This window comes from Armigeres subalbatus, chromosome 3 (genome assembly GCF_024139115.2).
Source record: "Armigeres subalbatus isolate Guangzhou_Male chromosome 3, GZ_Asu_2, whole genome shotgun sequence".
In the NCBI taxonomy this organism is placed as follows: domain Eukaryota; kingdom Metazoa; phylum Arthropoda; class Insecta; order Diptera; family Culicidae; genus Armigeres; species Armigeres subalbatus.
This window is the reverse complement of record NC_085141.1, coordinates 22,785,043-22,798,402: the sequence shown is the minus strand read 5'-3', so window position 1 is coordinate 22,798,402 and position 13,360 is coordinate 22,785,043. Positions and strand designations below refer to the sequence as shown.

Below are 13,360 nucleotides of genomic sequence, written 5' to 3'. Positions count from 1 at the left end.
AAGGACAAAACGTCGAAAGGACAAAACGTCGAACAGGACCAAAGGTCGAAAGGAAAAAACGTCGAACGGGACGAAAGTTCAAAAGGGACAAAAGCTTGAAGTAGACAAGAAACTGAAACGAAGAAATCAATCTTGCTCCAGCGTATATTATACGCGGAGTATTCTCAATGCGTGCGTCTGCGTGGCTACGGCGTCCGCTATTTTGACAGATTGAAGTGACATTCAGAAAAGCTAGATATTCATGTATTATTTGCACTCATTGGATGAATTTTATTTAATTGTTAAAAATAGTGAAAAATAAAAGAGCATTTTCTGCCAACTGTATAGGACAACTCTGTCTCGCGAAATACAAGTTTATTCATTTCTTATCAACAATCTTTTTTATCTCTATCAGAACAATCTACATATTCATAATATTGTTTTACAGTTAATACTCCTTCTTTGAAAATTGCTCATTCTTCAACTTTGATTGATGATTTGATGAGATGAGTAAATTATTACTGCCTGAAGGTAAATAGATTTCACAAATTCTTTTGGAATACACCCATTTTGCTATCAATTTGTTCTGGATAGACCTTTTGTCCCTTTCGACCTTTTGTCCTTTTCGACCTTTTGTTCTGTTCGACCTTCTGTGTCTGTCGACCTTTTGTCCTTTCGACCTTCTGTCCCTTTCGACGTTTTGTCTTTTCGACCTTTGGTCATTTCGACCTTTGGTCATTTCGACCTTTTGTTTTTTTCGACCTTTTGTCTTTCGACCTTTTGTCCTTTCGACCTTTTGCCTTTCGACCTTTTGTCATAGATTCATAATATCTAGCCCTTTATACACCTGGTACAACTCATGATTCAAGCGACGCCGCCAGATACCGTTTTTCTGGTTTAGGGTCATTTGGCCGAATGTCGGTTGGCCGAAAGGGTCAATTGGCCGAACGCCATTTAGCCGAATGCCCTTTGGCCGAATAGTTAGAAACCCTTTCCTTATTAAGTGTGTGAAGTGAGTAGTAAGAAGCAAGAAGTGAGAAGTGGTAAGTGAGATAGCGAGTAGCAAGGTAAGAGGAAGAAGAATGAAGGAAGAATCAAGGAAGAAGAAGGAAAAGAGAAGAAGGAAAAAGGAAGAAGGAAGAAGGAAGAAGAAAGAAGGAAAAAGGAAGAAGGAAGAAGAAGGAAGGAAGAAGAAAGAAGAAGGAAGAAGGAAGAAGGAAGAAGGGAGAAGGAAGAAGGAAGAAAAAAGAAGGAAGAAGAAAGAAGAAGGAAGAAGGAAGAAGGAAGAAGGGAGAAGGAAGAAGGAAGAAAGAAGAAGGAAGAAGAAAGAAGGAAGAAGGAAAAAGAAAAAGGAAGAAGGAAGAAGGAAGAAGGAAGAAGGAAGAAGGAAGAAGGAAGAAGGAAGAAGGAAGAAGGAAGAAGGAAGAAGGAAGAAGGAAGAAGGAAGAAGGAAGAAGGAAGAAGGAAGAAGAAAGAAGGAATAAGGAAGAAGGAAGAAGGGAGAAGGAAGAAGGAAGAAGGAAGAAGGAAGAAGGAAGAAGGAAGAAGGAAGAAGGAAGAAGGAATAAGGAAGAAGTAAGATGGAAGAAGTAAGAAGTAAGAAGGAAGAAAGAAGAAAAAGGGAGAGGAAGTAGGAAGAGGAAGAATGAAGAAGGAAGAAGGAAGAAGAAAGAAGGAAGAAGGAAGAAGGAAGAAGTAAGAAGGAAGAAGGAAGAAGGAAGAAGAAAGAAGGAAGAAAGCAGAATGAAGAAGGAAGAAGGAAGAAGGAAGTAGGAAGAAGGAAGAAAGAAGAAGGAAGTAGAAAGAAGGAAGTAGGAAGAAGGAAGAAGGAAGTACGAAGAAAAAAAGGAAGAAGGAAGAAAGAAGAAAGAAGAAGGAAGAAGGGAAAATAAAGAAGGAAGAAAGCAGAATGAAGAAGGAAGAAGGAAGGAAGAAGGAAGTAGGAAGAAGGAAGTAGGAAAAAGGAAGTAGGAAGAAGGAAGTAGGAAGTACGAAGAAAAAAAGGAGAAGGAAGAAGGAAGAAAGAAGAAGGAAGAAGGAAGTACGAAGAAAAAAGGGAAGAAAGAAGAAGGAACAAGGAAGAAGGAAGAATGAAGAAGGAAGAAGGATGAAGGAAGAAGGAAAAAGAAAGATGGAGGAGGAAAGAAGGAAAAAGGAAGAAGGAAGAAGGAAAAATGAAGAAGGAAGAGGGAAAATGAAGAAGGACGAAGAAAAAAGAAAGAAGGAAGAAGTAACAAGGAAGAAGAAAGAAGCAGAAAGGAAGGAGGAAGAAGGTTGAAGGAAGAAAGAAGAAGGGAGTAGAAAGAAGGGCGTAGAAAGAAAGACGAAAAAAGAAAAAAGAAGGTAGAAGGACGAAGGAAGAAGTTCTCTGTTCTCAGTTAACTTTTCTCTTTTTACTTCTCACTTCCTACTTCTCATTTCTCACTATTCACTACTTGTAATCTGAGGTCAATTTATTTAACTTTTCGGCCAAACGGCATTCGGTCAAATGGCCTGACACCGTTCTTCTGTTTACCGCCGAGTATTGTCCGCAGCACCTTACGCTCAAACACTCCGAAAGCTCTCCGATCAGTCTCCTTTAACGTCCATGTTTCAAGGCCGTATAAAGCCACCGGAAGAACCAGAGTAGTATACAGCGCGAATTTTGTCTTCGTTTGCAGACTAGCTGGTTACGAAGTCCGTAATAAGCCCTATTTGCAGCTGCAATACGCTTTTTCACCTCGCGGGGAACATCATTATCGCACGTCACTAATGTTCCAAAATAACAAACAAACTCTTCCACCACTTCATTTTTTTACCATCTAGCACCATTTCCCTACCACCACCACTAATGAACCAACGTTGATTTCCAGCGACCATGTACTTCGTTTTGCTGGTATTGATCGTGAGTCCAATCCTCGCTGTCTCCCTCTTAAAAGGCACAAAAGCCTCTTCCACGGCACGGCGATCAACCCCGATAATATCCATATTGTCCGCAAATCTCAGCAGCATTTGCGATCTTGTGATAATTGTACCGCTTTTTTGCACACCAGCTTTCCTAATCGCTCCCTCGAGCGCTATATTGAACAGTAGATTCGAGAGTGCATCACCCTGCATCAATCCATCTAAGGTAACAAATGATGTCGATATTTCATCCGCAACCCTTACACTTGATTTCAATAAGTCCAACATTATTCTAATCAGCCGTATCAGCTTCGCCGGAAAACCATGTTCTAGCATAATTCGCCATAATTCATTCCGTTTCACTGAATCGTACGCTGCCTTGAAATCAACAAACAGATGATGTGTCTGCAAGTTGTATTCCCGGAATTTATCAAGAATTTGTCTCAGGGTAAACATTTGATCCATCGTTGATCGGCGCTCACGAAAACATGCTTGTTATTCGCCGACGAAGGACTCTCCAAGCTGTCTCAATCTGTTGAACAGAATACGGGACATAATTTTGTACGCCGATACACTCGGATACAGGGTGACAAACAAAAATTTCCAAATTCGAGACCGGCACGAAATCATGTAAGATTTTGAACTTTAATAGCGCCTTTATCTTCCGATGGATTTTTGAGATTTATATATCAATCGACTCGAAAATTCTCTACCAATTTTTCAATTATATTGAAACTTTGGGTTATGAACGTGAAAATATGGTATCGGATCATTTTGGCAGCACCCTCTTTTCTTGTCCGCAAGAGTCTCGTTTCGGCCGTCGCCGTTCAGTGCGGTTGGCTTTTGGACTCTGCTTTTTGTGCGGTGTTTCGCACAAAAAGTAGAACAATGGAGCCGGACCAGTGACAGCGGTTGAAACAAATGTAACAAAAATGCATAATATGTATAAAAAGTGATGCAGATAGGGGCATTTTTGTGCAGGCATGAGACGATCAATTGTTATCAATGCCAATGTACATGCTAGTAATGCAATCATCGCAATGTAATTGCACAAACATGTTTATAGGGCGAATGACGGCTTTGGCAGGTTTTGTTCTATTATTGGCAGGGGGGTTTTTTATGACTGATTTTGCTCAAATTTGGCCTAAACATTCTTTGCATATCAAAGAATATTGTGATCAAATTTCATAAGATTCGGTCGACAAAAACCCCCCTGCCAATAATAGAACAAAACCTGCCAAAGCCGTCTGTTCCCCTATTAGAAAACGACTTTGGAAAAATGTTGAGCATTTTTTTTTTGCAAACCGAAAACTAATAAGGCCGTTACACATATTTATTAAAAATTATGGTCTACGCAAGGTCAAGGTCTACTGGTCTCCGCAAAGTCAAGAAGGAGGGGGTAATCTTCTTCTTCTTCTACTGAATCGAACGGCGTGAAAATTTGAATGCAGAGGTTTTTGGGCCGGGGAAGGTTCTTAAGATGGTTCGAGACCCCTCTCCTCTTTGAAACCTGGCTCCTATACAAATGAAACAACAATTTCATCATAACTCGAGATCAAGCTGGCGTGTGGAGGTTTTGGAAGGAAAGATATGTTTCTGTGATGGTTTGCAACGCCTCCCCCTTCTGGAAAGGAGGGCTCCCATACAAATGAACCAAAAATTTCTGCATAACTCGAGAACTAATCAGAGAATAAATCAATTTTAGACGAAACAAAGTTCGTCGGGTCTGCTAGTAAAAAATAAATAATAAAATGGAAAAAAAATAAATAAAAAAAACTCGGATTTATTAAAGAATGTTTTGAAAGTTCTCAAAATTTACCGGAATTTTTTTTTGTTGCCCCTCAAATTGTTATTTTTGAGCAAAACAATTCAAGGGGGGGGGGGGATATTTTAAAAAAATATTTATATCGGCCTAATAATATTTTGTCCAATTAGATGCGCGCCTGAATCAGAAGGATTTAACATTGATTCAGGAAGTGTGACTGCACTTAAGATATTTTTATAATACGTGGGTGCAATCATGCGGTACTTATTGTACACGACAAAAGCTCGAAGAACGCATACGTTCTTGAAACGGGCTATATGAGTTACAATAGAACTATCACCTTCTTGCTCCCTGATTCAAAAGTCTTGCAATGATGTTATAAAATGGTTGCACGAATATTTTATCCATAGTGACACTCAGTGTTGGTAAAATCATACTCAAATCTGAATCATCGAGGTTTCATGCATGAGCTAACTCGCCTGCGATTCTGTAGGGGGAGCGTCGCATCGCTTCGCTCACTCACCACAAAATGATTTCTCGCGTCAAAACGCAATCGAGGCGTATGTTTTGTTTATATATTCAATTATTAGCCATAAACACATAAATATCATGCAATGATGCAAATTGCGATTCGAATCATGAGCAAATCTCTGGGCCATGATTCTGGTGGGATTTGACTCACGCATGGTTTGAATCGCCGATGAGATTTGAGATTTTGAGATTTTACCAACACTTGTGACACTGCTAGACAGTTTTCATAGTACATTTTTTAAACAATTGTCGTATCCAACAATTTTCATATCTTAAGATACGCTAGTTTTGTTCGATACCAGTGACATAAGTAATCAAATGAATTTTCTAAAAATATTCATGCATGATGGCACTACAATCCTCAATGAACAAAACTGCCTTACGTAGTTTACGTTGGGCGGTTGTGTCTTGTACATAACCCTTCTGATTTTTTTTACAAAGCTACTACATCAGACTAAAGATGTATGCTAAGTGGATTGAACTAGTCATCAACACGGGGAAGTATATGATAGGAAGAGGCTAGAGAGGGCAACGTAATCCTTCCACAACGAGTTTGTTTCAGGTGGTTGAAGAATTCGTTAACTTGGCTTCACTGGTGCCTTTCGAAGACGATACCAGCGATGATATTCGGTGACGCATCATGGCAGGCAATCGTGTGTATTTTGGACTTCGCAATCGTATTCTTATTGACGAGATCCGACTACGCATGGCTTGGATTAAGTGACGAGCGGAGACTCTTACGACAATTCAACATATGTCGACTAGAACATCCTGCTGTAAAGAAATCATTTGATGAATTCTTAAAACTCGGACAGCGAATGTTCGCGAAGGCCATCATTAATGCCTTTATCGATATGTGGATTAGGTACTGATGCGACATGATGGTATATTGAGAACCGTACCGATGCCATTGAAAAATTTCACACCAACCCCACTGATCAGCTGAAACGTTGATTGGTTTGAGCAATTCGAGCAACTTCTTTTTCAACAACTATTTTTCTACAAAAACGCTTAGAAGTCTAATTTTTTTGCCCTCATCTTTTTTCGGTTTTGCCTGCAACAAGACGAACGGTAAAATTGGGACCTATCAAGGCCATTTATTTGTTTTACCATAACATTGTTTATATTATCACCTTATCTAATGCATGAGAAAGACACCAACACCGCTGGTTGGATAAATCAAGCTTCTTTTTTCACAAATGTTGCTGCTGGTATTGTTCTAAATACTTGCGATAAGATGCGATATGTTTATCAAATCTATAGAAATAAATAAATCTGGCATCGTTTCCCTGATCGCTTGGAAAAACATACATTTAGGCGACGGAGCGTTTTCCGACCAACCACCGAGCTGCATGGCGGGAAAATGAGTGCCCTAATCCTACCGGAACAGGTGGCGCATGCGTCCCGCGAGATTGGCCGGCGACGGTCGAGCTCCACTTGGGCCCAGAACGGTGCGTACGCGACTTTGCCGTGTCAGTTTTTCGTAACTCGTCTCTCTTTTCGGAGCTCTCGTGGAAAAGCCGCGTGTGTGTGGATCGGTTGTGCGGAAAACCGTGCCCGTCTGAGCTGAGGGACCAACCTTTTTCATCTGATTTTGGTCTTGGTCTGCTTGGCTGGTGGTTACTTAATTGGTATGATTTTGGTGTGTAGGATGGAAAAACGGTGGAAAATTGTTAGGCCAGTTTGATCAATTGGGAACGAAATGGTTTTCGGTGGTTAACTCTTGAAACGCCGTGCGTGTGGGCCTTCGTCATTGGCCATTCCGTGGGACGATTTAATGGTGCGAAACCGTGGCACCGTGTGAAATGTGAAAAGTTAGACCGAATCGCTGGGCTGATGGTGAAAATTAAATGTAGAAAGCCATAAAATGAGAAGCAAAATGCAAATTAGTGTGACCGATATATTTGCTTTTCTTCGATTCTTCATCGTTGACAGAAAATGATTTCAATGCAATAAGAAGAAGTAAAATAGGCGATAGTGGGTTAAAAATATTTTTCCGCTTCGAACCTTCCTCATCACCGTCCCTAAGAAGTATTGGTGGGCGAAGAAAATGAAGAAAAAAGCTGCGGAAAACCGATCAAGAAGAGAGGCAATGGAGGAAATCTAATGCGTGTGTGAGCGTGAGTTCCGCTGAGAACCAATCCACCCACCGTGCGCAGTATTAGTGCGAGTATAGCACTCTCATTTGTGAGATAAATCAACCACCCGCTAATAGCGAAAATTGCGTGAAACATAAATGTGAAGAATCATACTTTGTAATCCGATATGCAGTGCAAGCGACTCGCATTATCGTCAATTCGTACGATTCCTTATTTCATTCTACACCAGACAATGTATAAAAAGCGCTCATGATCTCGTGTTTCTCAAAATACAGTGGAGCGTGAATTCACGATTTTTACACACAAATAGGTGAAACTTTCAGGAATAGAAATGTGCATCATATAAGTCGGAATTCCGCTCCTCCCACCAATCACATTGGCCATGTGAACTATAGGAAAACAACAGGCTCTGCGTTTAAAAAATCTATTAGATTAAAACCTTTGAAATACATGACCTACTGTGTTATTGCGAGGAATGCAATTTGTACTCCTAATCATCACGAGCTTTAAACGAAATTGTTTACTTTTCCGCCTGAGTGTGTTGGTGTGGATTATCGTGATTGCCTCTCTAATTTATTTTCTTTCACGTTTCCGATGTTTTTCATCCCCACGATCGTGGTGCAGTGCGCGAGAGTGATGTGAAGGAAAATATAGAAAGAGGAAACACCAAGCGAAGAACGCGAAGAACTGGATGTGAAAATTTGAGAGATCGCTTGTGGTGAATGATTAAAACCGTTTCGAGAACGGCAACTGGTGGAAATTTAGTCAGTCACGCGGAATTTGAAAGGTGCGTCGTAAAGTGGTTGTGAAGAAGAAAATAGAATCCACTTCCCAACAGAAGCGGAGGAAGCTGCTACGGTTTAGTGGAGACAGCTCGTGTGTGGTTTAACATTGCAAATGTTATATTTCGCTGTCATAATGAAAACGATTCGAGTCATGGTTTCGTGAAATCTGAAGCAACATTGAAGATAAATTAAATTTATTGGACCTATGGGATGAGCGGTGACGATATTTAAGGAAAAGCTGGGTGTGACAAATTAGAGTATTCTCGTGTGTGAGTGTTTTCCAGTGGTTTTTAGCCAATAATCATTCAGTTGTGCTATTTCAGCATGAAGTTTTAAAACCTATAATACTTCATCCCTTCATTTTCGTTACAGATGTGTATTAAACATAAAATTTATGTTCATAATCCTTGTTCTCTGCAATTGAATAATAGTCACGTGCCTTTTTTCATCGGCGGCAATTGTGACAGTAAATAAGTAGTATTGATGGAAGATTTGGTGTAGTTGATCTTTGTAAAACGAGACGAATTTCAAACATATTACTGTTTCTGCCCTTTTGGAAAATCGTTTGAGAGCAGCACAGCGCACCCTGATGTTTTTTTATAGAGGGATGAAGGCAAATCTGCATACAGACACCTGAAATTATCACTCAGGGAGTGGGGTTGGCGCGGAAGGCAGAAGGCCAGACCGCCGGACCCACTAAACCCACCCAAGTAACAGAAGGTTACTTGAGTTACCCTCTCTTCTAATGCTTCGTCCCCCCCCGGGACTACCTTACAGTATTACTTCTGTGGGGGAAAGCAGTACTTAAAGTACTCCTCCCAAAACGACACCTTTCACAGTGCCTCTCTTCGATGTTTTGTTCTACGTCGGAGCCCTTTGGCTCCCTTGTTGGTGCCAGCAAGCACACAAAAGAGTTGAGCCCTTGAGCCCTTTATTTTTTCCATGTGCCATTCAGCACCACATCTATTTCCTTTTTCTCTCAACGTACAAGCTACTCAGAAAGTAGCTTGAAAGAAAGGAGACAGCTTCCAGTTCAGTGGTGCCCCGACGACCCGAAGCCGGTGCATTCGCGCGCCACGATCTACTCAACTGGTCCCCGGCGGTGGACCTAGCCTACTCCGATTAACCGATTTCCCATGCACTGCGCCTGTTAGCTTCTTGTTTAACCGTTGAGGCGTGAGCTAGCCTTGGTCGCGAACTACTCGGATAGTCCCCGGTGGTGGATCAATCCTACTCCGACGGGGAGTTACGGGGGTAACCGACGACCCGTCTCAACGAGTGACCGAACTAGTGCCGAAGTCAATCCAAGGATTCCGGGTGGAGATAACTTCCGTTTCAATGGTGCCCCGACGACCCGAAGCCGGTGCATTCGCAAGCCACGATCTACTCAGCTGGTCCCCGGCGGTGGGCCTAGCAGTTTAGCTCTCCATGAGGTATGCTAATCCATGCCGACACACTTGGGGGCAGCAGGGACAGCAGGAACAGCATGATGTCCAAGGGCTTGACGACCCCTCCCCAGCTGTCTGCGAGTCAGGGAGAACTGCCTAGGGCGTGGTGGGATTTAGCAGTGGGCTCTGCTAAAATCCCTCCCAAAAAACCACAAGTGCCCGTAAGCGGACTCTATCAAAGCGACTGTGTGCCGCTTCAAAAGCACAAGCCCAGGGAGGGAGTGCCAACTGGCATGTGGAGTGTCCCTACTTCGGTAGGGTAGTGCGTGAGCTGCTTCGGCAGGGAGTGAGTGATCTGTTTGTGCTGAGGCAGGAGTGTCATAGCGAGTCGCCGCCGCTATGGCCACCTCGAAGCGCAGCAGAAGTCTGAGTATGGACTGCACATGCTAAGGTAAGAGTGTCGTAGCGTAGTATCGTTGATTAGTCCCCACATACCGCTATCGACACCTCGAGGCATGGCAGTGGAGTGTTAGAATAAGTTGTGGAGTGTACCTACTTCGGTAGGGTAGCGCGTGAGCTGCTTCGGCAGGGAGTGAGTGATCTGGTTGTGCTGAGGCAGGAGTGTCATAGCGTGTCTCCGCCGCTATTGTCACCTCAAAGCGCAGCAGAAGTCTGAGTATGGACTGCACATGCTGAGGCAGGAGTCGAGGTATCCCATCGACACCTCGAGGCATTGCAGTGGAGTGTTAGAGTGAGCACCCGAAAAGGGTCACATGGAGCGAATGGTCTTTGGAGAAGCTGCTTCGGCGGCAGGGTAGCAGTGGGTTGTACCCACACACCTACAGTTGTGCACATGTGGTGCATGGGGAGTGTCCCTGCTTCGGCAGGGTAGCGTATGGTCTGCTTCGGCAGTGGTGTGATTGATCTGCTCGTGCTGAGGCAGAGTGTCGTAGCGCAATATCTGTAGGCCCAGGCAGTTACCGCTATTGACACCTCGAGGCATGGCAGCGGAGCGTCCGGGAGAGCATCCAAGTAAGACTCAAATGGAGTGAATGGGGTGCGAGCACCCAAGTCAGTCTCGCGTGGGACGAGTACCTGTGTGAGCGATAATGAGTGAGTACGCTTAGTACTGCCGTCCCCCCAGAAGTAGTACTGCGAGGTAGTTCCTGGGGAAACGATGGTGGAGCCCAAGGGAGTTTAGTCGGTATTACCGGTATGGTCGAGTCCGACACTCCAGTACACTTCCGTGTGGTAGTTTGGCAACTACAATGCACGTGTACTGGGTTAGTGTGTAAATGCATTCTCCCTTGTAAAAAAAAAAAAAAAAAAAAAAAAAAACCCTTGGGACTAGGCGATTGGGTCCACCTTCCTTTAGCCGAGTTGACCCACTCCCTCTGCCATTTGGCTACTTCGAGCGTTATCGGTGCCAATGAGGGTGTAGTAGTCCTCGTCTTCCTCCACCACCAGTTTGACAGTACACATGCCGCTTCGCGAGATACGGTGCGATATGCGCTGATGACTCTCAGGCACATTAGCCTATGAGTACTCTCCAGTTTTCGCACGTAGCAGTTTACACTCAACGCCGACCCCCAGGCTGGACCTCCATATCGTAGTATTGAAACCGCCATGGTTGCCAGCAACCTACGCTTGCTGGAGCACACCCTAGAGCTGTTCGCCATCATCCTCGATAGTGCCGCTATCGCCGTCGACGCGCGCTTGCAGGCGTAGTCAACGTGACTTTTAAAGCTCAACTTATCGTCGAGCATCACCCCCATAATTGTTTCAGAGATCTCTTGTGGAGGTGATGTCGCAGCCGCCGACTCAATTGTCGCCTCTTGAACCGATTTCCGGTTGTTAACGACTATCATCTCCGTTTTATGATGCGCCAGCTGGAGCTTCTTGCTGCACAACCATTCCTCCACTAGACTGATCAAATAGGCTGCAGTCAATTCGACCTCCTCGATGGATTCTCTGTACACGGTCATGGTTACGTCATCGGCGAATCCTACTAACTTGACTCCTGGTGGAAGCTTTAATCTCAGCACGCCATCTCACATCACGTTCCACACCAATGGACCCAAAATTGATCCCTGTGGGACACCTGCCGTGATGGGGGCGCTAACCAAGCCTTCGTCTGTCTCGTAGATCAATACTTGATTCTGAAAGTAACTTCCCAGAATCTTGTACAGCCCTACCGGTACTCCCAACTGAAGCAACAAGTTCGCGATCTCCATCCAGCACGCATTGTTGAATGCATTCCGCACATCGAGTGTGTTACTTGCATTCGATGTGTTACGCCGCTTGCATTCGATGGCGACCTTTGCAGTGTCAACCACCGATTTAATGGCACCCAGAGTAGACCTTCCACTCCGCACGGTTACAGCCTGTTCAGGATCAACTTCTCCAGTAGCTTCCCTACCGTGTCTATTAGACAGATTGGTCTGTACGCTGAGGGGTCTCCTGGTGGCTTACCAGGTTTTGGTAACTGGACCAAACGTCTCTTCCATATATCCGGGAGCATCACACCGTGGCAATCTGCGTCCCCTGCGGTCCTCTCTGCCGGCGGATGGACGCCTTTGCTACCACCACTCCAACTTGGTCCTTGATGGCCAAGGCGATCTCTTCCGATGCACAGTGTTTTATTTCGTCGTTTTCACGATCGAAATACAAAAACTCGAAAAGTGTTGATTTTTGATATAGGGTTTATTCACAGAAGTTTCAAGATAATTAGGAGCGCATCTTTCGATAAAAACAGTTTGATGATTAATCCCCCCAAAAGTGAGTTGAGAAAATTATTTTTTCATCATAATGAGATCTATCGATAGACACATAGTGTCTTCCGCAAAGTTGTAGCAAATTGTAATACGAGCAACTTTGCTGAACATGCCGAGTTTCTATCTCTTATATATAACAAACTTAAGACGTTTTATGTAAAAACCCCTTTAAAATCATATTTTTGATTCTAACTCTTTCCAATGATTTTTCTCATTTTCCGTCTCTTCTAGGAAATTGTTAGGCAAGCAAAATAACATGTTTTTGTTGAACATTGCATGTTTTTGGAACATTCCATCTCATATACAACAAAAGTTATCTTTAAATTATACATATTTTTAGATGTATTTCCACTTATAATTACTCCCTTAATTGCAAAAAGTCGCAAATTTCTTCACGATATGCTGAAAGTCGCCCATTTAATCTTTCTACTGACATTGAAAACTTTTGTCGACAAGAGTCTTCTCGATTGCTGTGTTAAAAACTTGTAAACCCATGAAAAATCATACTATTTGAATAACTTTTGTTTTATAAGAGATAGGAAGTTACAATGTTCAGCAAAACATGCATTTTTGCTGGTTTGACAACTTTATAGAAGAGACGGAAAATGTGAAAAATCATTGGAATTCGTTAAAGTGTGATGAATTTGTAGAATTTTAGAATTTCTGAATTTGTAGAACAAAAAAACTATAAAACTTATATAAATTTTATATGACAAACAAACGTTTTATGTGTGTTATGAAACCTCAAAACATTCTTTTAGCTAGAACTAATTCTGATGATTTTTCACATTTTCCGTCTCTTCTACAAAGTTGTCAAACCTGCAAAAATACATGTTCTTGCTGAACATTGTAACTTTCCATCTATTATAAAACCAAAGTTATTCAAACATTATAATTTTTTGTCGGTTTACAAGTTTTTAACAAAGCAATCGAGAAGACTCTTGTCGACAAAAGTTTTCAATATCAGTAAAAAGCTGAAATGCACGACTTTAAGCATACGTGAAGAAATTTGCGACTTTTTGCAATTAAGGGAGTAATTATAAGTGGAAATACATCTAAAAATATGTATAATTTAAAAATAACTTTTGTTGTATATGAGATGGAATGTTGCAAAAACATGCAATGTTCAGCAAAAACATGTTATTTTGCTTGCTTA

The 13,360-nt window shown here is 42.5% G+C and overlaps 1 protein-coding gene across 10 annotated transcripts in view; it reads left to right on the top strand.

The window, feature by feature from the left end:
* The first annotated feature begins 6,651 nt into the window (after positions 1 to 6,651).
* LOC134227455 (uncharacterized) overlaps positions 6,652 to 13,360 on the top strand; it is a 79,307-nt gene continuing 72,598 nt past the window's right edge. For 3 of the 10 annotated variants that reach the window (XM_062708970.1, XM_062708969.1, XM_062708960.1), the window contains exons 1-2: positions 6,652 to 6,789; positions 7,882 to 8,044. In XM_062708970.1, the coding sequence (XP_062564954.1) occupies positions 7,980 to 8,044 (65 nt within the window). In that variant the 5' untranslated portion in view covers positions 6,652 to 6,789; positions 7,882 to 7,979. Of the gene's footprint in view, positions 6,801 to 7,881; positions 8,045 to 13,360 lie in introns of those variants that run through there. The other 7 variants (XM_062708965.1, XM_062708962.1, XM_062708961.1 and 4 more) reach the window with 5 other exon arrangements.